The sequence below is a fragment of the Chaetodon auriga genome, chromosome 3, assembly GCF_051107435.1.
Source record: "Chaetodon auriga isolate fChaAug3 chromosome 3, fChaAug3.hap1, whole genome shotgun sequence".
NCBI classification, from domain to species: domain Eukaryota; kingdom Metazoa; phylum Chordata; class Actinopteri; order Chaetodontiformes; family Chaetodontidae; genus Chaetodon; species Chaetodon auriga.
Window position 1 is genome coordinate 12,599,491 of NC_135076.1, and position 26,105 is coordinate 12,625,595.

The 26,105-nt window shown below is 42.7% G+C and overlaps 3 protein-coding genes across 4 annotated transcripts in view; 2 read left to right on the forward strand and 1 right to left on the reverse strand.

Annotated features, from left to right (window-relative positions):
- The window catches only part of ano8b (anoctamin 8b), a 36,911-nt gene extending 26,530 nt beyond the window's left edge, over nucleotides 1-10,381 (forward strand). For both annotated transcript variants that reach the window (XM_076726077.1, XM_076726078.1), the window contains exons 13-19: nucleotides 1,989-2,236; nucleotides 2,668-2,827; nucleotides 2,980-3,384; nucleotides 4,513-4,704; nucleotides 4,897-5,028; nucleotides 5,782-5,892; nucleotides 6,344-10,381. In XM_076726077.1, coding sequence (XP_076582192.1) covers nucleotides 1,989-2,236; nucleotides 2,668-2,827; nucleotides 2,980-3,384; nucleotides 4,513-4,704; nucleotides 4,897-5,028; nucleotides 5,782-5,892; nucleotides 6,344-7,078 — 1,983 coding nt within the window. In that variant the 3' untranslated portion in view covers nucleotides 7,079-10,381. The remainder of the gene's footprint in view (nucleotides 1-1,988; nucleotides 2,237-2,667; nucleotides 2,828-2,979; nucleotides 3,385-4,512; nucleotides 4,705-4,896; nucleotides 5,029-5,781; nucleotides 5,893-6,343) is intronic.
- A 143-nt stretch (nucleotides 10,382-10,524) lies between these two features.
- Nucleotides 10,525-14,256, reverse strand: LOC143318743 (DET1- and DDB1-associated protein 1). The gene is made up of 5 exons (XM_076727219.1): nucleotides 13,891-14,256; nucleotides 13,175-13,255; nucleotides 12,932-12,983; nucleotides 12,672-12,733; nucleotides 10,525-12,537 (listed from the first exon to the last, which is right to left on the reverse strand). The coding sequence occupies exons 1-5, from the start codon at nucleotides 13,897-13,899 to the stop codon at nucleotides 12,433-12,435; spliced, it is 309 nt and encodes a 102-aa protein (XP_076583334.1). The 5' UTR covers nucleotides 13,900-14,256; the 3' UTR covers nucleotides 10,525-12,432.
- Nucleotides 14,257-15,545: 1,289 nt separating this feature from the next.
- abhd8b (abhydrolase domain containing 8b) lies at nucleotides 15,546-26,098 on the forward strand. The gene is made up of 5 exons (XM_076724661.1): nucleotides 15,546-15,939; nucleotides 20,226-21,029; nucleotides 21,741-21,911; nucleotides 22,446-22,662; nucleotides 23,423-26,098. Exons 2-5 carry the CDS (start codon nucleotides 20,236-20,238, stop codon nucleotides 23,705-23,707), a joined length of 1,467 nt encoding a protein of 488 aa, XP_076580776.1. The 5' UTR covers nucleotides 15,546-15,939; nucleotides 20,226-20,235; the 3' UTR covers nucleotides 23,708-26,098.
- Nucleotides 26,099-26,105: the final 7 nt, after the last annotated feature.

Sequence of the window (26,105 nt, forward strand, 5' to 3'; positions counted from 1 at the left end):
CTGGTGTTGTCTCTGTTAAGGAGTCTGACGCGGCAGGTCCGGGTTAATCTGCTGCCTTTCCTCTACTTCAAGATCCAGATGCTTGTGGTCTCTGTTCCCTGGTTCTTCAGGGCTTTACTCAAGTCCAAAGTATGATCCCTGTGAATCCGCCGTCTGGGCGAGAGGTCAAAGGTCCATGTTGGCCTCGCATGCTCTGTGCCGATCACGACATGAACTTGAACTACCAACCTGTTTTGTATAAAATAATGTAGTTTTCTTGGCATCTGTTTGGTGAAAACCATGAAACTTCAAATTTGGTCATTATAACCTCCAGATTCAAACATCCCTGTGTATGATTTAAAAATGGCATCATTTCTAATGTAATCCTATTTTTCTTGCTTTTTAAAAACTCCTGATTTTGGAGACATGTGGCATTCACCAGACAAAATGAGTGATGGGCGGTTTAATGCCGTAGAGCGTTGTCAAAAGATAATGTCTGACTGTTTAAATGATTGGTGCTTTTATTTCTGGCTGATCAAAACCTCTGTCTTGCTTCCACTGTGCCACCTCACTTGCATACAGTATGAGCATCATTTTAGTAACAGTAGTTGAGTGGTTTTGCCATTTTTCCTCATGGGGGATGTGGAGTCAATGTGGATTTTTTTTTTTTTTTTTTATTGGCCTTTTCCTTCCTTGCAGTTTGTGTGAATTGTTTTCCCGATACGACTCTCACCACTCATACCTCAATTTCTCACTCTGTCTGTCAGTTTCTGTTACACTCTCAGCCAGAGTGCCACCTCACTGGGCTTGTCACAGTCTGTTAACATCACCTGACTTCATAGTTTTCCCATGTCTGATTATAAACCAGAACAGCCCAGCTTGTAGAAATATTTGTCACAGTATATTTAATTTTTTGCTAACACAGTCATTCCACTTACAACTGCATTACAACGCAAGAGTACAATAACGCTGAAAACTATAGGCGGACGTGGTTCTTCTCAGTTAATTTTCATACTGCAGTGAAATGAATAGAAACCAATAGCTGTTCCAAAGGTAAGAAAAACCTGGCTAAAACACTCAAAAACTCTGGCGTCGTCCTTTCAGTGTCTGAAGTGAAAACCATCTGGTGTTGTCAGTCTGATTCTGCCAGTATCTGACTCTGACGTATCTGTGCTGACCGTTCCTGTAGGTAGCAGCAGTACAGCAAACAGTATTTTCTTTTCTCCATTTCCGAGGTTTCCCATCACTGACTGAAAATAACGTGTCTTTGTCAGCACTTTACTGTGGTTTTCTCTTTGCATTCTGTGCTGCACCTAGCAGCCATAGCTATGGAATCAAACCTGAATTATCCTCTGAGTTAAAGGGTTCGTTTTATTCAAAGCCACCAGACTCCTTTGACAAAATCAGTAATTCTGCCTGCTTTACGTTATTTTGTTAGCATTACTGTGTGACTTTGGTGTTTTAACGCGTTAGTTCGGATCCAAACTTACCCTTTCAGCATATTTGTACCTGTGTGTGTGATTTGCATTTGTTCAGCAAGGTGTGAGTATTACTGAAAGGCCTTGAGTGTCCGTGTTCATCTGCCACTGGCCTCCTTGTTGTCTTAAAGGGCACATCCACGGTGAATCATATTGCTCAGACAGCTGTGGCTGCACTGCCCCCTTTTGTTGCACCTCTTGACACACTCCAGTCAGTGACAGATGAAATGTTTAATGTATGGGGAACCGTTCAGAAGATTTATGTGACTTGGTTGTGGATAAAGTCTGCATACATAATTGTGCTTTGATTGATTGGTTGCATTTGCTCCATGACGGTGTATCCTACTGCTTTCTCAGCCAATTATATCCTCTCTTCTGTCCTGCTGGTCTTGTATTGGTCCATCCTCCTGTTTCTAACCTCATGAATCCTAAGCTGTTTGCATGTCTTTTAAATGCTCTGAGTAGTTGGACAGTATATTCGCTCAGTGTGGCAGCTAATGATTTATGACTCTTTGTCTCTGTCCTGGTCAGATGCTGGCCACTCTGCTCATCATACGCCAGTTCCTTCAAAATGTGAAGGAGGTGCTGCAGCCTTACCTGTATGAACGCCACAAGCTGGGTGAGCTCACAGTGCGAGCTGTGTGGGACCTGCTGCTCTCAGTGCTGCTGAAATATGCTCGGCTGGCAGCTGGAAAAGCCCAGGCCTCTCCCACTGAGCATGCCATGACAGGACCTGGACTGAGGGGCACCAGGCCAGGGTTGGGGCCGTCAGACAGAAGGTTAAACTCGTCATTAAACTCTCATTCGGTTTAGAAAATGCTGTAAACATGCATTTCAGTAAAATGTACATTTTGCTTTGCAAGTGTTAACAAGGGATGTCAAAAAGAGTGGAAATTAATCCATCACCAGTGCAATATGATACACATAATAAGAGAAACTGACACTTTCCCATCAGATCACTGTGATGAACAACGACATGTATGCTTTGACAGTTGTCATTCACACCAACGCTCAAAGTATTAGTCACTACAAACAGACACACTTGGGTTCAAATTAAAAACCACTTTCTCTGCACTTGCCACTGTCTGTGCTCTGCATGCAGTTATGATTCATGCCAGTCGGACACTGAGGAAATAGACAGAACACCACTGTGAGCGGTGAACGCCACACATTTTGCCTGACGTCTCCCCGTCTGTTCAACCTCTATCAGGGAAAAGAAGTGTTTGAACGGAGGATGCGGGGTGCCTGACGAGGAAGAGGCAGGTGAGAAGGACGAGGCTGACAGCGGGAGGTTCAGTGAAGGAGAGACGGAGGAGGAGAGTGTGATCGACTGCGGTTTGAAGCTGAGGAAAGTCAGCTTCATAGAGAAGGTATCAGCTGTGTGATAAGAAAAATTAATGGGGTGTTGATATGCTTATACTGTAGCGCTTTGATCGTACATTAAGAAGGGTGAATGCAACTATAGTAACAACAGTTTTTATCAGTAGTAATAGTAGTAATCTGCATGGCTGTTGTTGTTAAGGTGGACAGAAGGCCAGCCTGCAGTGGACCCCCCATGGACAACAGTTTCCTGGAGGAGGGGAGCCCCACTATGGTGGAGAAGGGAATGGACCCTGCCTCTGTATTTGAAATGTGTGATGACGATGACGATAATGGCATCCATGATGTGAAGGAGTCAGGTGGGGGAGGGACTGGTGTGGCTGAGGGAAGTAGTTCTGCTGCTGGTGCTGCTGCAGCTGCTGCCAGCGCTGCCTCGCTGCCCTCTGGGTCCGAGAGCAACATGTCGCTGCGGCACAGAAGAAGGGGCAGGAGCGTAGAGAGACCCGAGCCCAAGACGAAAAAGGAATCCTGGATGGACCCCCCCGAAGAGAGAGACAGCAACACGCTCACTCAGGCTGAGATGGAGAGCTGCATGCAGACTTATTCTGTAAGAAGAACTGCATACTAAACCTATTCTTCCTCTGCACAGGCTTTTTAAAGATGGTGATTTGCTTCCTTTGAAACAAAAGTAATTTCCAGAATTTGTCAATCCGGGTGTTATTCTCACATTATGACTAATTATCAACAGTTTACTCATCACCTCTGCTGTAGAGATTTGGGAAATACAAACTCAGGAAAGAATTACATTGACTAGGGGAAAGAGGCTCCTACAGCTTATCAAAAAACACAGCCATTACCATCCACCTGGCGCCTCCCTTTACTGTGTAGTGACAGGGAAGGAAATGTGTCGTGCCTTTTTATTTTTGTAATTCAAAAACTTGCAAACTATCATCATTGGCTACGACCGCTGTGGCATGCACACAAGCTAAAATGAAAGCAAACCACAACCTTGCACTGCTGTGTGTGTGTGTGCATGAATATATGAATATGGAACATAAGTCAGCTAACAAGGTGACCAGGAAGTAAATAAGCTTTTTCTGTGGCACTCATGGCAACAGTAATTTCCTGGTGACTGTGTGTTTAATTAATGTCAGTTTCAAATGTGTGTTTGAGGTATTTTCTGTTAAAAAATAAGTTCTTAGAAAGCTGTGGGTGACTCATGCTCCTTGCATTGATGTAGTTGTTGGTGGAATTCTCGTTTCCTGAATCCCTACGATGAGCAGAATTTTATCATTACCACTCATCATAATATGTGAAAACATGAGCGTGACACCCAGTGACACATTTCTCTGTAAGGATTTCCATGAAACTGAGAACCTAAAATGTGAAGATTTCCTCCGTAGAATCTGCCATGGTTTACTTTCATTTAGATAGAAAATAATCGAACAATGTTGTATAATATTAGGGAAACAACATGTGGCCGTCACTCGTGAAGCACTGCAACATGAATCCAACAGACACCCCTCTCAGTTACATGACAGTGAAGTGTCCTGAGTGTGATGTGAATAACAGAGGGTTGTGAAAGGTCATGCATGATGATATGACAGCTAAACAAAGTGAACAACATCATTTGGTGTACAGAAATTGCGTCTTGCCTTCTAGTCGCCAAATAGTAGCATTCAGACTGCACTTACTCAGTAGCGCTGTGGCTTAATGGTCCTTTGGTCCCTTTCAGGACACCTTCCAGGATTACCAAGAGATGTTTGTCCAGTTTGGCTACGTGGTGCTCTTCTCCTCAGCCTTTCCTCTGGCTGCAATGTGCGCTCTCATCAACAACATCATTGAGATCCGCAGTGATGCCTTTAAGCTCTGCACCGGTCTGCAGAGGCCCTTTGGAATCAGAGTGGAGAGCATCGGCCAGTGGCAGGTCAGAAATACACAGTTGTCGGTCATGGAAAATTTACCTGTCTAGCAATTATATTAGATTGATCAATTACCAATAATCAGCTGGAATAAGTGAACAGAACTGAACTGAGCTGAACTAAAATGACTCAGCGTAGCACAAAGTCCCAGCATCAGTGTTAAGAAGCAGCAAAGTCAATTTTTTTCTCCTTCACAGACTGCGATGGAGGCCATGGGCCTGATTGCCATCATAGTGAATTGTTACCTGATTGGTCAGTGCGGTCAGCTGCAGCGTCTCTTCCCGTGGCTCAGCCCTGAGATGGCCATCATCTCCATCGTCATCCTCGAGGTACCACAGCACGATCCTGCTAGTTTGTCTGAAGTGCTTAGAGCAGTGCTTTCTCAAACTTTTCTCAGGACAGCAGCATTTTGCGACCCAGCACAACAAAACGTAATCAGAAAGTGTGCCAGGTATTTAGGCTGCAAACACATTCACGACTGTGTGTATGCGTCTACCTGCAGAGACTTTGGAGGGTTGTATGGCGGAATATGTCATTTCATCAAACGTGACAGATGTTTACCTTCCACAGAAACATGTCACAAAGTCCTCTCTGATACTTAGAGATGTAAAATAAATAGTTTAAATGTGTATGTGGTGTTTGGGAAATTCTATAATTATGTACACATGTCTCGAACTAAGAGGCGTCTCGCAACAACTATCTCTTATTCCACACTAGTGACTGACAGCAGCACATCATAAATGCTGTTCAGACTGAGCTTCCTGGGTTTCCAACGAGCCAATCTTTATGAAAAGCATGACCAGATGAATTGAAGCTCTCTTCACGCTTCTCCTCTTACTTGGAACATATTTAGATGCTTAGCTCTGCACTCTGTGCCTGCCTATATTTGGAAAAAGGTAAACAGCCTGCAGCTCTGTCTTGGCCTGATAAAGAAGTCAGGCCTATCAGGAGCCGAATTTCACGGCCCAAATGATGTTGTGCAAGAATTAGTTGAACTAACATACCCTTAAAGAGTACTCCGAAGCATTGTGCCCTACATCTGAGTTGAATTGCACTTTCATTTATTTCTTGTCTGTCTGCAGCACTTTGCCATCCTCCTGAAGTACGTCATCCACGTGGCCATCCCTGACATTCCTACGTGGGTCCGAGAGGAGATGGCTAAACTGGATTATCAGCGCAGGGAGGCCTTTAAGGTAAGCGATGAGGCACCATCACAACAAGAACATTTTATTTATTGTGGCAAAGTTGCAAGAGTTGGATAAAGTTCATGGTCAAAAATTATTTGAGCAGTTTGAACAAGCCCTCAAAAGACTCATAATGTGCAGAGTTCTGTAATTTAATAAAAATCCATAGCACTAGCCATTAGAGGAGCCAAACTCTGCTGCAAGCACGCTGTACTGCAGCACAGCAGCTTTCTTTTTGGAGATAATGTGCTTGTTTTAAACCTTTGGCGATGTTTAAGCAATGATGCTTTTGAGAAACACAATTTGTAGAACATAGCAAAGAGAAGAGGCTGTGGTGGTCCCTGCAGTACTAATGCAGGACTCTTAGCAGCGATGGGTAGCACTGCAGTATTGAAATGGTTTGCTGGGTTAGTGCTGATTCCAGTAAATAAATTGTGGGACTGTTTGCCTTCCTGTGCAGAAGCATGAGCGGCAGGCACAGCAGCATTACCAGCAGCTGCAGAGGAGGAAGAGGGAGGAGGAGGAGCGACAGAGGCAGGCGGAGCATATGGCCCGCAGGGAGAGGGAGCGGGACGACAGCAAGGGCGACTCCTCCGGGGATCACCATCACGACAAAAGTCACAGCGGCAAATCGCGCCCCGGGGGTGGAGGCGGAGGGGGCAGCGGGTCGGACAAGCCCAAGAGGCCCAGCTCTCTGTTGGCCAACAATAACGTGATGAAGCTGAAACAGATCATCCCGCTGCAGAGCAAGTTCTCTTCGGGTGGTGCCCGCTCCCCTCAATCACCCACTGGAAGTGAGCCAAAGCTGCCCGGGTTCCTGAGCTTCAAATTCCTCAAGTCACCTGAGAACAAGAAGGAAGGTGCTGCGGCTTCTGCAGCTGCCACCACGGCCACAAATGTCACAGCGGCAGCATCATCATCTTCATCATCAGGTAGCAGCTCTCAGGAGCGTTCTCAGTCACCCAGCAAAGCCTTCAACCCTGGGAAACTGTTTAACTTTGGGAAATCCGAGGGGGGGACGTGTGTGAACGGGGCCGCGGTGCCCAGATCCGCGGAAGGGTCATCATCGCAGTCAGAAAGACAAGCGTCCAGGTCTGACTTGAATGGCGTTCCAGACGAGATCCCCTCGCCTGGAGGGGAAGGGTCAGAGAACGGACATTCAACGGACTTGGACCCGGCTGGCTCTAAAGTCTAGTAGCTCCATAGAGAAGAAACTTGGTTACATCTCAGCTGATGAAGTGGTGTGTTTACTGTGAGGACAGGCCTGACCTACCGTCTGTGTTGTCACAGGCTATGCGTAGAGGTACTTGAAGCAGAGACAGGAAAAGATGAAACTGAGGAGAGATGACTTTTGGTTTGCTTTTTTGCTGAGAGACAAAAAACAGGCTTTATAAGAAAGACGTAAGCCCTCCTGTCATGACGAATAAAAACACACACACACACACACACACTCCCTTGCACACACAAACATATAAATCCTTCCTTGTCTGCAATACATAAAGAAATGCATGAGCTGCGTTTCTAATATTTTTAAGCCTTTAAAGCAGAGAGCTGTGTTTCTTGATTTCTTCTAGTCATAAATTGTAAGCATCGTGCTGGTGTCCCACTAGGACATAACAGCCTATTGTGGAGGGAAAAGATTAAAAAACGTATACAGTGGTATGAAAGGATCACAGATTGTACATCAAATAACTACTGAGAGTGTTTTTAGCTATCACAACACAAGTGATCATTAGATATTGTCTCATTTTTAACTGTGAGGAATTCTTGGGCCCTTCATCTTTATATTGAAGTGGAAAATGGAAGCAATATTGATCAGTGTTTTAATTACTCTTCCCAAACATCACACGTATCCCTCCCTTAATGAATACCCCTGATGTATCACCAGCTTTATTTTCAAAGCAGAGGTGATATCTGAGCTTGTGCACTTCTTCCCATCCTGTGACAGAAGCGGATTTGTTCAAAAGTAAAGGTTTTAGTAAGTCGAGCTGTCACATACCAAAACTTTTCCCAAGAGAGCAAGTGCAAGAGAATAACAAGAAAAAGCAAAAAAAATTTCAATCAGCAGAAGTAAGTGAAGGTGATTTTGAGAAAGTGGAGCATGGAAGCCTGTTGCGTGCTGTTCTCCATCCAAGCCCGTAGAGCACCCTGTAAACACAGATGGTGCTCCATTCCACACACTCTAACCAGACTTGGCAACCGAGCGTCGAGTTAAAGAAGTAACATTTGCACTAAACCCCTACGCCCTGCATAGAAGCGTCTCTCCCTCTGCAGGAGAGAGGACCGACACCAGCCTGCCTCATAACATTATGCAAAAGCTGGATTGTTTAGATTTCCTCCTTTCACACAGCACGTGCTATCTACCCACCTGCCCCTGCTCTCAGCAACTATGGGATTTCCTAAATGTTCCCATTTTTATTTACACTCGTTGTCGAGTTCCATACATCTTTTTATACGCACCATTTGCTGCATTGCTTTATTTCAGTGCTGATGATGGAAATTTCCTTTTTTTAACCAAAGCGGTATTTTTCGGATTATACTGTTAACCCAAGATGTTTGTATGTTCTGGTAATCATTTACATCAACACTGTTTATGGCATACGTTGTGTTAGTTGAGTAAAAAAGCCCATCATCTACCATTAAATGGTATTTCATATCTGTGAGGTCTCCAGAAGGTGGTGCCAGAGTTCATTTGCGTAGCAAAATATGTTGTTGAACCGCTTGTTCTGATTCACCATGGACTCTTTACCCCTAACATCAATGCCTGGTCATGAGCGTACAGCAAGGGCAGCGGGTTAGAGTGTCAGGCTGCAGTTTAAGAGCACTGTGAGAGGAAAATGTGTTATGGTGACAGATACACAGGCACACAGTGAGAAAAGTTTCAGAGGCAATCACACTGGAGGTTGAGAGACAGAAACATTAACTATGCATTTCCACACCACCCCCTCTGGCAAGGATTTTGGCAATAATACTGAGTTGTTGGAGGCTTACATGTAATACTGTGAGTCTAGACTAAGTGCCGACCCACAGCACCCACCCTGTCCCCAGCCAGACTTCATGCGTCCTTCCTTCGTGTCCCTACACTCTCTCAGCTCCCTTCTGTCTCATTTTCACAGTGAGGGATTCCCCCTGACTCCAAATTAAAATAATAACAATAATCTCATCCATCGACTGCTTTGTGTTTACAGAGTCTGTCCACCGTAGGGTTGATGAGGGCATTGAGCTTCAGACAGACAGTTTATATATTTTGTGGCTGCTTTCATTTGTCTGTAACAACTTGACAATGAAGTGTAGGTCACCTTCCAGTCACATGCCGAAAGAGAATACAAAAATGTACTTCCACAGACAGACAAAAAGATCTTATTGACGTGAAATGCAATAAGGAAATAGGGCAGAAATTTGTGTGCTCACATTATCATTTTATTGCCAATCTGCAGTGTGTTCTTTTTTTACATTTGGAAGTCATTGTTCATTATAAATGTGAAGTGATAAGTGCGCGGTTGAGAGACATTGTATATACGTATTAGTCTCACAGGCTGGTTATTGTTTAAAGGGCCACATGATAGAGATCAGGAAGGCAAGCGTAGCTGAGCATAGTCTCATCAAAACCTTTATTCTTGCAGCATTTGGAGTTCAGGGACGAGTGAAACCATGATGCAATAGAGTCCATACACCATCATTTGAAAGTCTGTGGCAGTTTGTGTAGAAAATGAGGAACCACTTTCAAAGCTGAGGTGACTAAAGTCAGAAGGGCATTTGCTAATACACACAGTGGAGTTTAGGTCATGCCTCCATATATATAGTTCCTCCTTATTCAGGGAAAACTTACAGTACTACTTCATATAATAGAAATCATAGCATTAACCGACTCATCACTTCTTTCATTGTTGCACTCTTTGGCAGCAGCAACAAATTCTGCACGTGGTTAATATGGAGGTCTTTAAACGAGCAACGGTTTTTGGTATCACTGAAAGCTTCATCAAGACGCACCCCATGCCAGAGACAGCACCATCACAGTTTTCTCGGGCCAAGCACAGACGTCCCTCGCATGAGGACAGCAGCTCAGACAGCTGAGACTCATCAGCTGTCTGTAATTCACTCTCAAACCAACAGCGGTTCTTTTGAGGATTTGGGCTTATCTAGACTTTACAAGCACCATCAGTCTAATGTGAGACCAGTCAGGAAGGACTGAATTCAGTAGAGGTACTGTTTTCCTCTGGATTTTAAGAGTGGATTTGAACAGGTGAGATTCTCACCACAGCTACATTAAAACCTGACTCTAACCTCTGAGTTTAGGATAAGACATCTCCATGGAAGCCTCACTTACTGAACATCATATGCTCTTCCAATGTACCACTGTACAAAAAAAAAAGAAAAAGGAAAAAAAAAGATCTTTTAAAGAGAAATACTGGGAAATGGGATTATTTATTTCTTTTAATTTATTTTGTCATATTTTTGTAAGACCTGAAAAATAGTTAATAAAACTATTTCAAATGCATTGCATGTGTTGTGACCAACTTGTTCCTGCAAAATCACGAATGCACATTTTTTGCTCCTTCACAAACGGTGATTTCAATATCGCGAATGAGAATCTCCTGAAATCAAGGACTTCTAATTAAGAAAAGTACCACAAGACAAATACCCAGCATCAATCCAGTTTTATTTCAGCAAAGCTATAAAGAACATCTGAGCTAACACACATTAGATGGGGCAAGGCTTAGGGTGTTGTAGAACAGTCTATCTGAGCAGAAGCATAATGTGGTTTCACGCCTCAGAAACAGACGGTATTTACACTGTAGGTAGGGAGATGACTGACCACACTGTCAACCCACATTGCAGCATCGACTAAAAAAAAAAAAAGGAGGAGGACATAGGTCTGGATGTGACTGCTGGGCAGTGATACGAACATTTAAAAAAAAAAAAAAAAAGCTTTATTCAGTGTTGTACAGTATAGGACACCAATACAGACTGAATCTCAGGAACAAGGCAGGATGGCAACTGCACTTTGCTGTGCATGCTTCATTGTGCATTCTATGGCTGAAAATGTAACACCCTTTTAAACCCCCCACGTTCACCTGAGCCAGCTCACACACCAAAACCATCCAGGGCTGTCACAGGCACAGGGCGGACAGCACAGCCATCCCAGGCCCTGAGCTGGGGGAGCGAAAGGGTCCAAACCATGATGACATTTTGTAAGGCCTGTAGGCTAACACCTTCCACGGTCACATAAGATCACACCACAACTCCAGGATCCCTCAAATTTTATTACTGCCCCAGGAATATAATACCCAGCCATTAACATGCAAGGCAAGGTAACATCCACTGGGCACAGGGGCTCTTTACTTCACAACGGTCACATTTTCTATTGCATCCATGGGCATGGATTATTTTACAAAAAGGCAGACACAAAGATACGCCATTGGATAAACTAATTGTGGTACTGGCAATTATTTACACACATCATAATGTATTCTTTTCCCTTTTCCAGATATTACTGTACATATTTTACTTCACTATCTGTGCTGTTACCTTGTTGTGCAACTGGAAATCAGCATCACATTTGACATTACTCCTTCTTTTTCTCCCATATCCTTTGATGAAAGAACAGCTAAAACAATATGCCATTTTTACTAGCCTCAATTAGCCAGAAGGTGGTGCTAGGTGTAAAAATATTTCTCAGAAACACCAACACAATATTTATCCGACGAGCACAAGTCCCAGAATAGAATGAAGATATGCATATTCACCATAAACACACATCTAAGGGGATTCTGGAAGAGTTGCTTCTACTTTGTGCTGTTCTTCACAGTGCATTCTTGGTTCTGTTGAGTCAAACAGTGTGGAGAAATGTCGCAATGCCCCCATGTGGCTGCAGAGTGGGCAGTGAAACTGAGAGGGTGGGCACTGTGGCTGGCAGGAAGCTCATTGCCATACATAAACAAGAACAGTTATAATAAAATTAAAACAGTAACAAAACGCTATCTTTGCACAAATCAGGACAGTCTCTCCAGGTGACAGAAGGCTACAAGTTATGTACCAGTTATGAGACTGCTTTTAAGGGTAGTGTCTGACTTTCACTGTCAAGACCATCTCTGATCTACTTTTCAGCTCTTCATTCACCTCACACATACAGCACAGTACAACATACGATACTCACTCACAGCTCAGCATGCATACAAACACATACATTTACCAACCCTCACAGGGAATAGCCAACATAAATAAAAGAAACACCAGTATAAAGTCCCCACCCCGCCAATGGCTCTGTTCGGTCAGTGTCAGTGACTAACCGTGACTCTGAGATCTTTTCTGGTTACATAATTTTCACATACACAGTCGTTGCACCATAAATGGCTGCTTTGTTGACAGGAATTTCCCTAATTCTTTATGGGTGACTCTTAATTTCATGCCAGGACAGGCATCCTGTGCAGAATGGCCAGAAGTCTTTATTCAGGTGGGATTATCCTTTGCCTTTGTTAGTTTATACTGGCTATACCCACGACGCACACTCACACGTACGTACACACACACACACGCACACACACACAATTATGAGTCCTCATTCATCTCTTGGCTATCTGTCCTGGCGATCTTCCTTGGGGGTGCGGGGCTGTCACCCTCACCTTGCTCCTGTTCCCTTTTCTTCGCTGCATTCTGTGTGACAAAGGATTACACAGCAGTCAGTAAAGTCACACAGTTTCTCTTCAATAATAATCCAGCCACCAAAGAGCAAAGACTCAGGTAACTACTGTCAAGAAGGGAAGCCAGACTAAACTGCACATGCTCACCTTTTTGTCCCACTGCTGGTGGAGGTAACGCAGGAGGATGTTAGTTTTCTCTGTTACGATAACTGTAGTGCAAACACAGTCAGCATATTAATGACAAATTATGTTTCCCGCTCATGAGTTAAGAGCAGTCTCCACAAAACAATGCCAGTTCCTTGGTGACAATTAAAGATATTTATTTATGGAATATTTACTATCTAATATGAAAGACTTTTCTCCAGCAGTTTTGACCTTGAGCTCTTAGCTGTGAGTTTGGTACTTACTCTGTTCGGAGGGGTATTCACGTGTTGGGAGGTAAACTGAGGGCCTCCGATTCTGGAAAACAGGACACAGGGTGGTTACAAATTACATTTGTGGATTCTTATGTTTTTTTATGTAGAATTTAGTTCAGGGACAATCACAGCATTTTTGTTTCTATGTGATTGCGACCATTTTATCAATAAGAAATATTCATTAGGAATCATGATGACAGCCTGAGGAGATTCATTTTATCAGAGGGTACTTACAGACGCTTTACAAACAGAGTCTGCATGAAACCTGCTGAAGTTGCTCTTATTGTAGACAGGAAGTCCTTTCAAGAAATCAGCCTGTGGGAAGACAGTGAGGTTATGATTATACCCAAGTGACTTTTTTTTTTCCACCTCGCATTTCATCTGAAACTAAACACTGCAAAGCCAAAGACATCTGTCTGTCTGACTTGCGCAAACATTCTGCCTAGTTCACCTGTGGCATTTCATAACAAGAGTCCCAATTATCAGTTGACAACAGCGTAGGCCTAAACAGATTTCTAATACAGACATTAGATAGGTGAAGGGTGGCGAAAATCACCGATAAGAAGACCTTCGGAATGACTGAAGATGCCGGATCCCAGTCACTGAGTCAGTGCTGGGCGTTCCCTCATTTTAACAACCCATGCACGCTAACAGGCCCGCTACTCTGCCTGTAACATCCCCCGGCAAACTCCCAACCGGAGGTGATGATATCAGATGTGCACAGCAGAGTGTGCAGCAAGTGCTTTCAAATGAGCCGGTCGGAGCTGAGCAGCTCTGAGCACAAAACGATGCCGGCTTGGCCTTGGTGAATGCCAACAGGAGGCAGGTGTGGCTAGCAGCTACTGTATCTGTTACCCACAGTTAGCTAGCTAGGTATTACCATATGGCCTCTGACAACTGTAGTGCAGCTGAAAGTGACGTTACAAGTCTGGCGTATGTAGAATAATTACCTTCTCCATGATACTGCTAGAAATTTCCAACGTCAGAACGCCGACTTGGACTTGGGCTGGTGTGTGTCTGCTGGTGGTGATGGCAGGCAGTGTGGCTGTGTTACGATTAGCCGCGCTAGCTCACTGGCTAGTTCACCGACACAGCTGTCCTATCGCGTCCACTTGACAAAGAAAACAACGACCTTCACACACGAATTCTTGTTTCCATTCTAGATCCCAGAGTCCATGAAAAAAAGATGCTTCACTCAGAAAAGAAGAACCCAAGTTGTCATTGCATGAGTTAGCAAAGCTAGTTACACAGGACTTCTTCTGCTAGCATGGCTGGGTGGTAGCGACGCTTCATTGGCCACGCCTCCTAGAGCATCTAATTGGCTTTCCCTTGTGCTCACGTGGTAGCATCTTGCCGTGCGAGCCAATCATTAAACTGAACAATTCTTAACCCCTCCTTAAAACATTGACGTCTCGCTGCTCACACACACGATGGGGCTTTATTATAAGAAGCAGTAATAGCTACTGCATAGTATTTAGCGCTCACATACAAAACCATGACTTAAGTGCATGTATTTCTCACATGAACTAATATTTAGAGTCAAAGGCTGGGTATTCCCTAATTCATTGATATTTAGAAACATTTTAAAAAAGGCATTGAGAGGCATCCTTGCAATTTTAAGCTTTTGGTTTAAATCTGCAACACTGCTTCTGTCTCTCTTTCTTTCTTCTTTTTTTTTTTTGCAATGAATATACTCTTATTTGATGTTTTTCAATTTGATGTTTTTTGATACCCAGGTATGTAATCTTTCCAGCTGTCCCATTTGGCAACACACACAGTATAGCATCATCAACATATAACCTGGTTTATGACCATCGCAGCATGTCAAGATAAACTTTGAATAAAACTTTAATTTGGAGAGAGACTAAATTATTTTTGGCTCAGTGGGTGTGTTTGCTGGGTCCTGATGTCTGGGGTCTTCTCTCACCTCCCTGGCACCTACTTCCTAGACTCCTTACAAATAGTTACCTAGCAACAACAGCCATGGCAACTGCCGCATCACCACCTCCTTCAGATGCAGGAGAATGGGATGCTGATAACAAGAAGAGAGATATTCTTTGTTAGTGTGGAATATGTTTGCATGGTAACTTGAGGGGATTTGTGTAACTTGTGTAAACAGATGTTTTAAATATTTAAATTCAAAATAATTTGTAAGATGCTGCAGACTTAATAAATGAGAAAAAGTTGTCCTGCACGTGTTAGTTGAGGCCTCAATGGAGGTCAGGTCATCCAAAGTTTTTTGTGCAAAGACTGTAAGCATTAACATTCCACAAACTCTGGACACATCTCAACTCATTAGGTTTTACACATTCACATACAGCACTACGAGAGCCATTAAAATAATTGGGCATCGATTAATTAACCTCGAACTTGCACTATCTGGACGACCATTTGATAATATTCTCTCATTATTTGAACAGGTTTAGGCATTAGTGAACAATAATTCACCAGCTGCTATTTAAAAGAATCTCCTTGACTACAATTCAATAAGGCTACTTTTACACCACTGGTAATAAAAGGTTTATGTTAACGTGTTGTTTTCTAAGTACTGATCACAGAAGTTGTTTTTTGTCTTTAAGAATACATCCACTGGTTGTCTCGCGTCACATAGCAGCAGGGGGCAGTTCCTCTCATCCGCAAACCGAACCAGGACGTTCCGCTGGTTCAGTCGCCTCCACAGCTGATGGGTTAAAAACACCCTGACATCCACCTGAGCTCACCGGCGCAGCTCCAAGCGCACCGTCACCAACATGCCAACATGGACCCGGAGAGCTGCAGCACGCACACATTTGGATCTACTTGTGAACCACAGGCAGATATGCTGTCAGTAGGCTGACACTGTCCGCCATGTGGAGGCCACCTACACGACAACAGAAGCCAGATAAATTAGATTATTGGATTGACTGCAACAGATTATAGCTCTCGTACTTCCTCGATGGTTCATAAGAAAAAGACATCAATCTGATCATATTTCACGCCGAGTTTTCGGTAAAATAAAGGTAAGTGATTTTCTTTGCTGCCGCTTATTTCTCTTTTTACTTTATTTATATCCCTTTATTAGGGTTTACGCTGCAGGTTTTGGCAACAGGCAAGAAGTAGGTCGCTGCACATCAAGTTGCGTTGCAGCTGCCCAAGACAAACGGTTTACTGAGTGTTATGAAATTATGAAACTGCATTTTATTTGGCTGTAGCGGAGACCACAGGGGGGAACATTCTGGCATCCGCCTGCCTTGCTGCATCAGACGGCTGTGAGTGGCCCATTCACCTCTCTTTATTGTTATTAGTGAATAGATGGAGACCATTAGCTTTACGCAGAGCACCAGGTAAAATACGCTTTATTCTACTTACAGCAACAAAGCTATTTTAGTCTGCAGTGAAGCACTTCCATTCGCCCCTGTCTGAGCAGTTGTTTTTCTTATTACTCAAACTGCTAAAATGTTCTGTGACATGAATCTGCGAGCTTGGTGTTTTTGCTGAATGGTCACTGTAATGGTTCAGTTTGAAGAACTGAATTTGGCGCACAGATGACTCAAAACGTTTTCACTTTTGAATAAAGTCTCCTTTGCTGAGCACTGGCTCTAGTCACTCTGTAAAGTGTTTCTAATCAATATATGGGCCAGTGCTGTTTGATTTCCCTCATTCAAAGTTATTGAGTTTCTCATCAGTTGCGTGTCCATGTAGACGGTGATGGCACATTTGTCTTAAGGTGTGTAATATACAGCACTATAATGCAGTTCCTTCCATCTTTCCATGCAGAAGTTTTAATAAATGCAGTGTTTCAAAGATAGATAGGCCTGGATAGCACTATAAAGTGTGGCATACAACAGCAAACAAGTCCCACGATCAGGATTCAGCGTTTGGTGGCACATTAGTCTAACAAGCAGTTGTCCATCAACAGTGAACCTCCTGTGGTTGTTTTTAATCTCCATGACAGTCTCTGCTCTTCTCTTGGCACCAGTCCACACTGAGAATGTGTCTGACCTGCGTGAATGGTTATATAACAGCCTCCTGCAGCCTCTGACAACAGAGGCCATGTACAGTAGTGACTACATGAGGAATCAAGCTCACTGCAGTGTTTCATCATACAGTACCATGTCCAAAGGGAAGACGTCAAGCAAAGGGAGGCAAACAAGAACGCAACACAGCACTGGGATTTTATTGAGGACGACAGTGCTTTCTCTACGTAACATCTCTCTCCAAGCAGTCAGTGAGGGAGGCAGTATTGTGACTGGGATGTTTTGGATAATAATTGGGGTGTAAAAGTGAAATAGCTGCCCTTGCCTTTTCCCTCATTACCGTCATGAATTGCCCTTTAACAAGGCCATTAACACCTGACCTCTCCAGTGGCCAACAGAAGAAACAGTGCTATTGGGCCAGTGTACACGCAAGTCTGATTTTGTGTCATTTTGAAGGAACTGAATGAAGTATGATATGCAATAAATGCGAGAACGGTATCAACATGCACTCGCCTCATGCACGATGTAGGCTGTTCCTGCAGTTTAAGACACAGATTGGACTGACTTATGACTATGTTGAGAAGTCTTTGGCTCAGTCATTTTCACTGATGTTTTCCCTCAAACACGTCTTCTAATGTTCTTTCCTTATGAAAAACCTAACACCATCTGTCCTCTACTCATTGAATTATACATATGTAGGCTATGACAAGGGGGCACTGCAATGAAAAAGAGGCATAGGATATTTCCACACAACACCATGTCAGTATCTGGTTACTAGCACAAAGCAGCAGTGTATTTTAATGGTGATTGTAATATGTGAGGTGAATGACAGGAACCAGGCAATTTAAAAGAGGGCCATGGTGGAGGAATGGATTTTTCTTTTTTTTCTGTAAAGGCAGAAAAGTTTTTTGGATTGGTTTAGGGTAATGTAGTAAAAGATACATCTAGTGTCAATGTTTAATGATAATAAGAAAGTAACTGTTGTGCCTGTGCCTGGATAATGGATGCCTTTTGATGTGAGAATAATATTAGAGGTGAATGTCTCCCCAGGTGATATCAAAATGGCCTGCTCAGCCTCCTCCGGTCAGCTCACACACAGCACTGTACAGCACTGCTGTTTGGATAAAGGATGTGCGGGTATAAGCAGAAAGGGCATGAGGATAGCCAGCAAAGCAGGAATGCTGTTTATATTGTGTCCATAATCCTCAGATGAAAAGCGCTAGCTGTTTGGTTGATAGGAGAGAAAAAAATTCAAACAAATCACAAAGAGGGGTAAGATTGTTTCCATACGGTCTCACTGTTTGCATCTAGAGAGGAGACAGACAGATTGTGTTTGTGTGGACTTAGACAGAGAGACAGAGTGAATAATCCCCTCTAGCAGGGAGGGGAGCAGCAGGATGGTAGGTTAATACCACCAGCAGCAGTATATACTGTACCTGCAGTGTGTATGAGACATGCATTATACTGTATAGTGTCATTCATTCTTTGGATATTTACATCTCTGATGGCAAATTTTTCTGTTTCACTGTTTCAAAATGGTGATGTAGGTGGTTGGAGTATGGATTAATTACTAAATCCTTACTTTTTGATGTGCGCATTTACCATTTCTCCACATTATCATAACATGAGGACTGACATGGCTTTGAGCATTTGAATGTGTGCATGAGAGTGTTAAACTGCTCCTGTGCTCGATATGAGTACAATTTACACCAACATAATAATCTAACTCTCCTGCATTCTTTAATATGACTCAAGAAGTATACCTGGCCATATTGCAAAAAGTGTTATTAATCAATTTAGGTTGTTTTGTGGTTGTGTCTGGCAGTATGGAAGCGTGTGCTGGCGCAGAGTGATCACATGGTGGACAGCTTTAACCCAGGGAGCTATTACTGTCCCCGTCTATTAATACCCCCAAAGTCTGCGCTGGGGAAGATGCTGCTCAGTTACGTCTGACAGAAAGTCTCAAGGGTTTGAGTTGTAATTAGATGCCAGATTGTAAGGACACAAGAACTTGTTTACCTGTTTGAATGGTGCACCTAAGGTTCCCAGAAGCTTTGTTAAATAAGAATTAAGACGTGTTTCTTTGGTCATTGTTTTGCATCAGCACACATAAATTATGCTGTATAATGGTGATGTTTTTTTAACTACACTTTTTTCATGGCATACAGAGTGTGTGTTTGATGTAACACATTAGAACACCACAAGCATTAAATACGCACATTTTAATATTTTTATTTTTGTGATAAACCAGTATTAGCCAATAATAACAGACCTTAGCTATATGTGGTAGTGGGCTCCAATAGACAGGAGCCACACTTGTCCACTGAAAGATGTTAATGGGTTGCAGGTGTTAATGCATTAAAACCTGATTCAAAGTTATTAATGAATAGAAACAGAGTTGATTCATGTAATTCTTCTAGATTGTTATGCTTCACTTCAAAATATTTTACTAGCTTTGGCTGTCCTTGTAGTTCAGATTGCTTTAAAGGTGCAATGTGTACGATATGTCCAGAATTTCAATTTAAAATGTTTAGAAAATGAGCTAACATTATCAACATAATGTGAAGAAGTAACAGTTCATAGATACATAGATGTCTTTGTATCGTGCTACAGAGAGATCTATTCAAGTTAGCATGCTAACCTGCTAGCTGTGGCCTGTCCTGTCTCATAATACCACTTTGTACCTGAAGAGACAGTCTGATAGTATGGCCCACTGCATTTCCAGCAGGGAGATGTGTGTCAGTTTGCTGTTTCACAAGCTCTTTTAGCTTTTTCAGTCTAATAAATAAACAAAATAAATTCACAAAATATCATGAAAGGAAATATTCTCAATATCCATTATTAAGCACAAAATGTAACAGTACACTCTCTGAATTCGAGTTTCTCTCTTTCACCAAACTAAGCTTAAGCTTAACTGCCTTGTAAATTCATTGTAAAACACATTGAAATTTGAGTGAAACAAAATAAGACTCACCAGACATTCTTCTCTTTCCACTGTTTCCACTGTTTGTTCTCTGACTTAGATGTGAAATGTGTCGGTTCTAGACGCTGCTTTTCCACACTGGCGATGACCAACCTTCATCTCGCTGCTATCATGCCTGCTATCAGCAGCTAGTAGCTACAGCCATAGATAGCTACAGCAAAGGGTATAGTGAGCATACTGACCCCTATTTTTTTGGAGCAACTTTCCACAGGTGGCCAATTCATACATAATGTACCTTTAAGTTAAAAAGAGTACTTGCTTTAAACATGGTTCCTTTTATAATTTATGTGCCCTTGGTTTACGTTCATGATTCATGTGTGTTTTTGTATGAATGTATCTCCTACAGCCTGGCAGCCATGCTGACCAGCTTTATGGAGGGTCTTCTCTGCTGCCTGAACTCAAAGTCGGCCAATGCTGTGGTTCCTGTAGAGACTTCAGAAGCAGCTGATGGCTACGAGTTTGTGGAGGTGAAACCAGGACGCGTCCTGCGGGTTCGACATATCATCCCTGACAGGCCGGTGGTGGAGGAACCCACTGGGCAGGGGGGGAGTGTCAGCTGCAAGCGAAAGATCACAGTGTATCGTAATGGACAGCTGTTCATTGAGAACTTGGGTGACAGGGCGAGTGCAGAGCTGAAAAACTGCCAGAATGGAGATACAGAGCCAAACAGCACTGTAGAGGTAGAACTGACAGACTGTAACTCATCGACGCCTGTCAGCATCCCTGAGGCCAGGTCGGAGTCCATCACAGCTGTTAAAGACGGGACATCTGAAACAGGGGCAGGAGGAGAGGCACCTGCTGCTGGACAGACTGACCAATCGCAGCAGCCCAGGAAGCGCCGACGGAAGCCAAAGCGCACTGTGGTGATCGACTGTGAGAGGAAGATATCGGCCTGTAAAGGGACGCATCAAGACGTGGCTCTGTTCTTCATCCATGGAGTGGGAGGCTCACTGGACATCTGGGGAAGCCAGCTGGACTTCTTTTCCAAGCTGGGCTATGAGGTGATCGCCATGGACCTGGCAGGTCATGGAGCCAGCTCAGCGCCACAGATAGCTGCTGCATACACTTTCTATGCCCTGGCTGAGGATATGAGACTCGTCTTCAAGAGATATGCACGCAAGAGGAATATTCTCATTGGACATTCTTATGGGTAAATTTAAAAACATTCAAGTCACACACATTTGAATTGCTGGCCATATCATTAAGAAGCACGAGAAGCCCAGAAATACAGTGTGAACATGTCAGGGTTTCTTATTTCATACAGTATTGTGCGATTACATCAAGTACAGTAGTGTCTTAAAGTGAAAGTATATAAGGTTTAAAAGAGGAAATAGCACAATCTCCCTCTTACAAATGAAAGGCTGAAGTCACAAGCAATAAAAAGCAACTTTGTGTGTTAGTAAACTTTGCATATTGCTGTGTAACTGATACACTGCGTTTTAGCATTTTTACCATTGTCTCATAAATGCCACATGTAGCCACAGTGATTAATTTAGCTAAAGTTACATAGTGTTGCATAAGGATTTGGGCAGTTGGTGGGATAAAAAGGCAAGAAGTGACTTTAGGCTTTGGGAGGTAGTGATGGGTATTTTTAACAAATTTCTGAATTCTATACAGTACACTGAAAAATTAATTGACCAGTGTGAATTGACAGTTGTTTATTTTACTGTTGCAGCTGTTCAATATCATAGTGCTAGAGTGCTTTGATCTCTTGTGATGAATAAATGTCTGCTTTATATTCTCCAAATGCTTACATGCTAAGATCTACATATTCTTACTAAAAGGTGAAAAAAACAAACAGCACACTTACCCTGATTCTTGTAGCCTGTCCTGTAACCGGCCTTCTGTTCCGCTTGTCAAGTGTCTCCTTCTGCACCTTCCTGGCCCACGAGTATCCAGAACAGATCCACAAGATGGTGATGATCAACGGAGGTGGTCCCACAGCTCTGGAGCCCAGCCTCTGCTCCATCTTCAACCTGCCCACCTGTGTGCTTCACTGCCTCTCCCCGCTGCTAGCCTGGAGCTTTCTCAAGTAAGACAGACAGCAGCACAGCAGCAGCTCAGATGAAAATGTCGTTTTTGGTTGATCTGTCTACAATTGGTGAACAACACAAAAAGCAACACTACAGACAATTTTACCAGGCCAGATAATTACTATGTATTTTGCACAATTTTTCAGGGATTAACATTTATTTAGAAGTGATGAAAATGTGTATTCTCATTTGGTGCACAGAAACCAACAAACTCAGTGATCATGATAAACATGTCAGAAGACAGTGAAGTAAAATATGTGAAAGCTCATCTAATGAGGAGAGACTGACAGCATGTGTGTGTCCTGTCCATCAGTCCAAACATCTGATCTGTAACTTACTGAGCGGCACACCAAATGAACAAGAACCATTTCAACCACACATTCATTTCAATGGCAAGTGTGATATTTATGCTAATTCTGCCTTCGTGTGACACTGTGTGTGTTCATGTCACGCACAGTTTAATGTCATCAGAATCCTTTCCTTTTTAAGCCATTTGTAATTCAGATAAATCTCCCCTGCTCTGCACCCCACAGGGCTGGCTTTGCTCGGCAGGGTGCCAAGGAGAAGCAGCTGCTGAAGGACAACAACGCCTTCAACGTGTCGTCCTTTGTGCTGCGCGCCATGATGAGCGGGCAGTACTGGCCTGAGGGGGACGAGGTCTACCACGCTGAACTCACAGTGCCCATCCTGCTGGTTCATGGCATGCACGACAGGTTTGTCCCCGTTGAAGAGGACCAGCGCATGGCAGAGGTGAGTGGGCCTCTTCAACCCCCAAAGCCCAGGAGTCAAATTGGAAAAATGGACCCTACTAAAGGCACAGCTGTCATAGTGCATTGTACTTTTCATCCATTAACCAAATGAATGGAAAAGGCTCTCTGGAAGGAAGAGCATTTTAAAAAACAGATCTTAAAGTGGCTATAATTGATATTTTTATAGTAACAATGGATCACATAACTATGTGTGATGTGAAACAGGGCACACAAACTGAAAACCCACAGAAAACATCACCTTACTCTGTAGTTTCTCTCAGCTTTATGGAGCATTTAGCATCTGTTGAATCCGTTTTTTGGTTTTATGACCCATTCTAGATCACTCTCACTGCTCTTACCAGCTGTTCAGTAACCAAGCGGTGATAAACCTAATGTACGCTACCTGCACAGCACCAAACAGCAGACAGACAACTTCAGCAACTATTTGGTGAACACAGTGGAACATTTAGTTGCTAAAGAGCCTGATATTTCCCTCATGGGTTGGTGGAGACCAAAACTGAGCTAAAAGGAGAGCAGTTGTTGGTCAGAAACAAGAAATAAAATCAAAATAAATGCTAATATTCCTCTATGTCTGTTGGATATGGAAATAAGCAAATGTTTGCTAACAAGTTCACCATCAGATTGACTAATCATTAAAAAAGGTGCAACCAGGCCAGTGCCTTGACACAGAATATTAAGTGACAGTATTTTGTTGATTCCAAAATCTAACTTCCTTTATTTTTCTTTTAACTATCTGTCAGATCCTTCTAATGGCCTTCCTGAAGGTTCTGGAGGACGGCAGTCACATGATCATGATGGAGTGTCCTGAGGCTGTCAACACTCTCCTGCATGAGTTCTTTCTCTGGGAGCCGGCCACCGTTCCACCACCAAAGAAAGAGTCCAAAACACGTCCAGAGACTGCCAAAGCCCAATCTGACAACACCAAGGCTACATCTGACCCTTCCAAGGTCCGACCTGCAACTGCTAGGCAGGCCTCATCCAACGGCGGCACAGAGAAGCAGCCAGGCAGCAAGGACAAGAAATGACTGAAGATTAAAGCTGAAGCTTCAGGTGGTTGATACAACACGATGCAGCTGGCCATGCACTTTGTGGGTCCTGATAATCTGAGCTGGGTTTTAGCCGTTTAACCCGATGCTGAGACAGAAGAGCCAGTTTAACTGAAACAGTCCAGCTAAAGGCTGGATGAGTGAAGGTGTGACCCCATACAGGGAATTCAGTTTTTATGTTAGCGGCTGGGCTGAAGGACGGAGGACAAAGAGCTCTAATACTGGATGCTGGAGGTCCATTCTTCAGCTTACAGCTCCCTCTCATCAACATACAGCAGGGAAGATATAGCTGTGCCTTGAAGTGGAGGGTGGTGATGACGCCATTTTAGGTGGAGCAAAAGATGGAAACTGTAACATACAGCCACGAGGGCAAAGGCAAAATTAACAGTATTTTCAGTATTGACGTTTGTGGACAAATCAGAAAATGTCACTTGCCATTCTGACAGCTGCATTTTAGAAAGGATAACACTTGATTGCCTGGTCTGACTTTTGCCATTCCTAAAATGTAGAGAAGAAAAACAAAAGGAACATGCTCCTGGTTGACTACCTGTCGTCCTACATAAAGCAGCAACAGAGTCTGAACCTTATGGAAACCAGTGAGAGGGTAAAGTAGCCTAATGTATTAGCCTAGTTGAGGTTGGGGAATGTTATGTAGCTATATTTTTCTATTACTCATAATGATGAATTTCAGACCTCTTGAAGAGGTAAGGTGGGAATACATTTCTTGATTAAAAATCAATATTTAGTATTTTTTGACCATTTCCTTGTTCTTTGATACCTCCCAAGTTGTAAACCAGAATATTATTTTTACACAATGCATGAAAAGTTCACAATCATAGAACCTGCTACTCACCCTAGTTATGCGATTTAAGTGGCTGCCTCTACTGTTTTGAGAATGACTGAATTGTGACATGTGAAGCTGATGAGCGAGTGCTGGTACGGACACAAGTAAGGTAAATTTGCTACTTCCTCGAATTCAGGGAAATGTGTCTGTAGTCATTAATCTAGCAATAGTTGAGGCTCAGCAATGAATCTTAACCTTCTATGAACAAAACGGGCCTTTTGCACAAATAATACGTGTATGATCAGTTGTAACTCAGTAAGAAGGCTTATACCGAAATACATCAGTAAAAATAAACCCCAAACTATATTTAGTAATATTCATTTTTGCTGTAGCATACAGCCCCACTATGACAAAAAGTGACTGAAAGTCACTGACACGTTGCATTATTAACTTCCGTATGGTATTAGCACTTGTTTTAATGGTTCCTCTTTTTTCATGCAAAAAGCAATGTGTATGCAGCTGGTGAATATATTATCATTTTTAGGATAAAAGCCCATCCGTGCTTGAAGGATTGCATTAATTTGATTTATACGGATTTATTTGTTACCAAAACTACGCTGCTCTGCAATGTTGTTGTTGTTTACCAGGAAAAGTAAAGTTAAGCTCTAATATATTAATACAGTCATCTCTAAGTGTTGTTGAGTCTGATGTATGCACACAAGAAGCCACCAGTTAAATGTCCTCACTGACTGCATCGGTGCACCGTGGCTCTGTATCTGTTTAACTCTTTAACAGTTTGTTGTGAAGCTGTAACTCCACAGGCCTGACAGCTGGCATGAGGAGACTTTCATATAGTCTGTGACAGTTTTTTGACCACTACAATAATGTGTGTATGTCATTACATTGGCTGACACGTTCTCAGTGCTGCAGTAGTTCAGGTATTTACAGTGTTCACAAATCTCCACTGAGCCTCTAACATAGAAGCATCAGACGTTCGATTTGTATAAAGTGTGAGTGAAGCACAAACTTTGTCTCAGATTCAAAGTATTTTATGGTTTTTATATGTAGATAATTCTTTTTATACATCGTACTTTTCCTTGTGATCGATATTTTGAGATTTAACAGAAATTGTAGCAAGGAATTCACTGAATCACCTGAAGATGCAGCTCCAATCAGAGACGTGACAGATTTGTACTGAGACTCGAGCTCATGGATGGTTTGCTTATATGATTGTCTTGAATTTGAGGAAACTGTCCATGTTTTATGTTGTGTGTCTTAAATTTTGTAACTGTTTGTAACTGCCTTTGACAATAATTACACAAACTGCTATTTTAAAAATGTTCAAAAAGTAAATTACTGTGGTTTTGATCTCTGTGTTTTATATTATATTCTGTAATGTTTAAACTTGTGCACTTTCATTGAGTTTTGTGTCTTTTTGTTTTAACTTTTATTCATACACAAACACACCTGGGAGCTTTTCTCATCTCTCATACTAAATGGCTGGTTAAGAAAATGTGTTTTTGGGGCCTTTAAACGACTTTATGGACTTAGTAAACCCAGTCTAATAAAGGTATTCTATGATGTTAGTGTTAA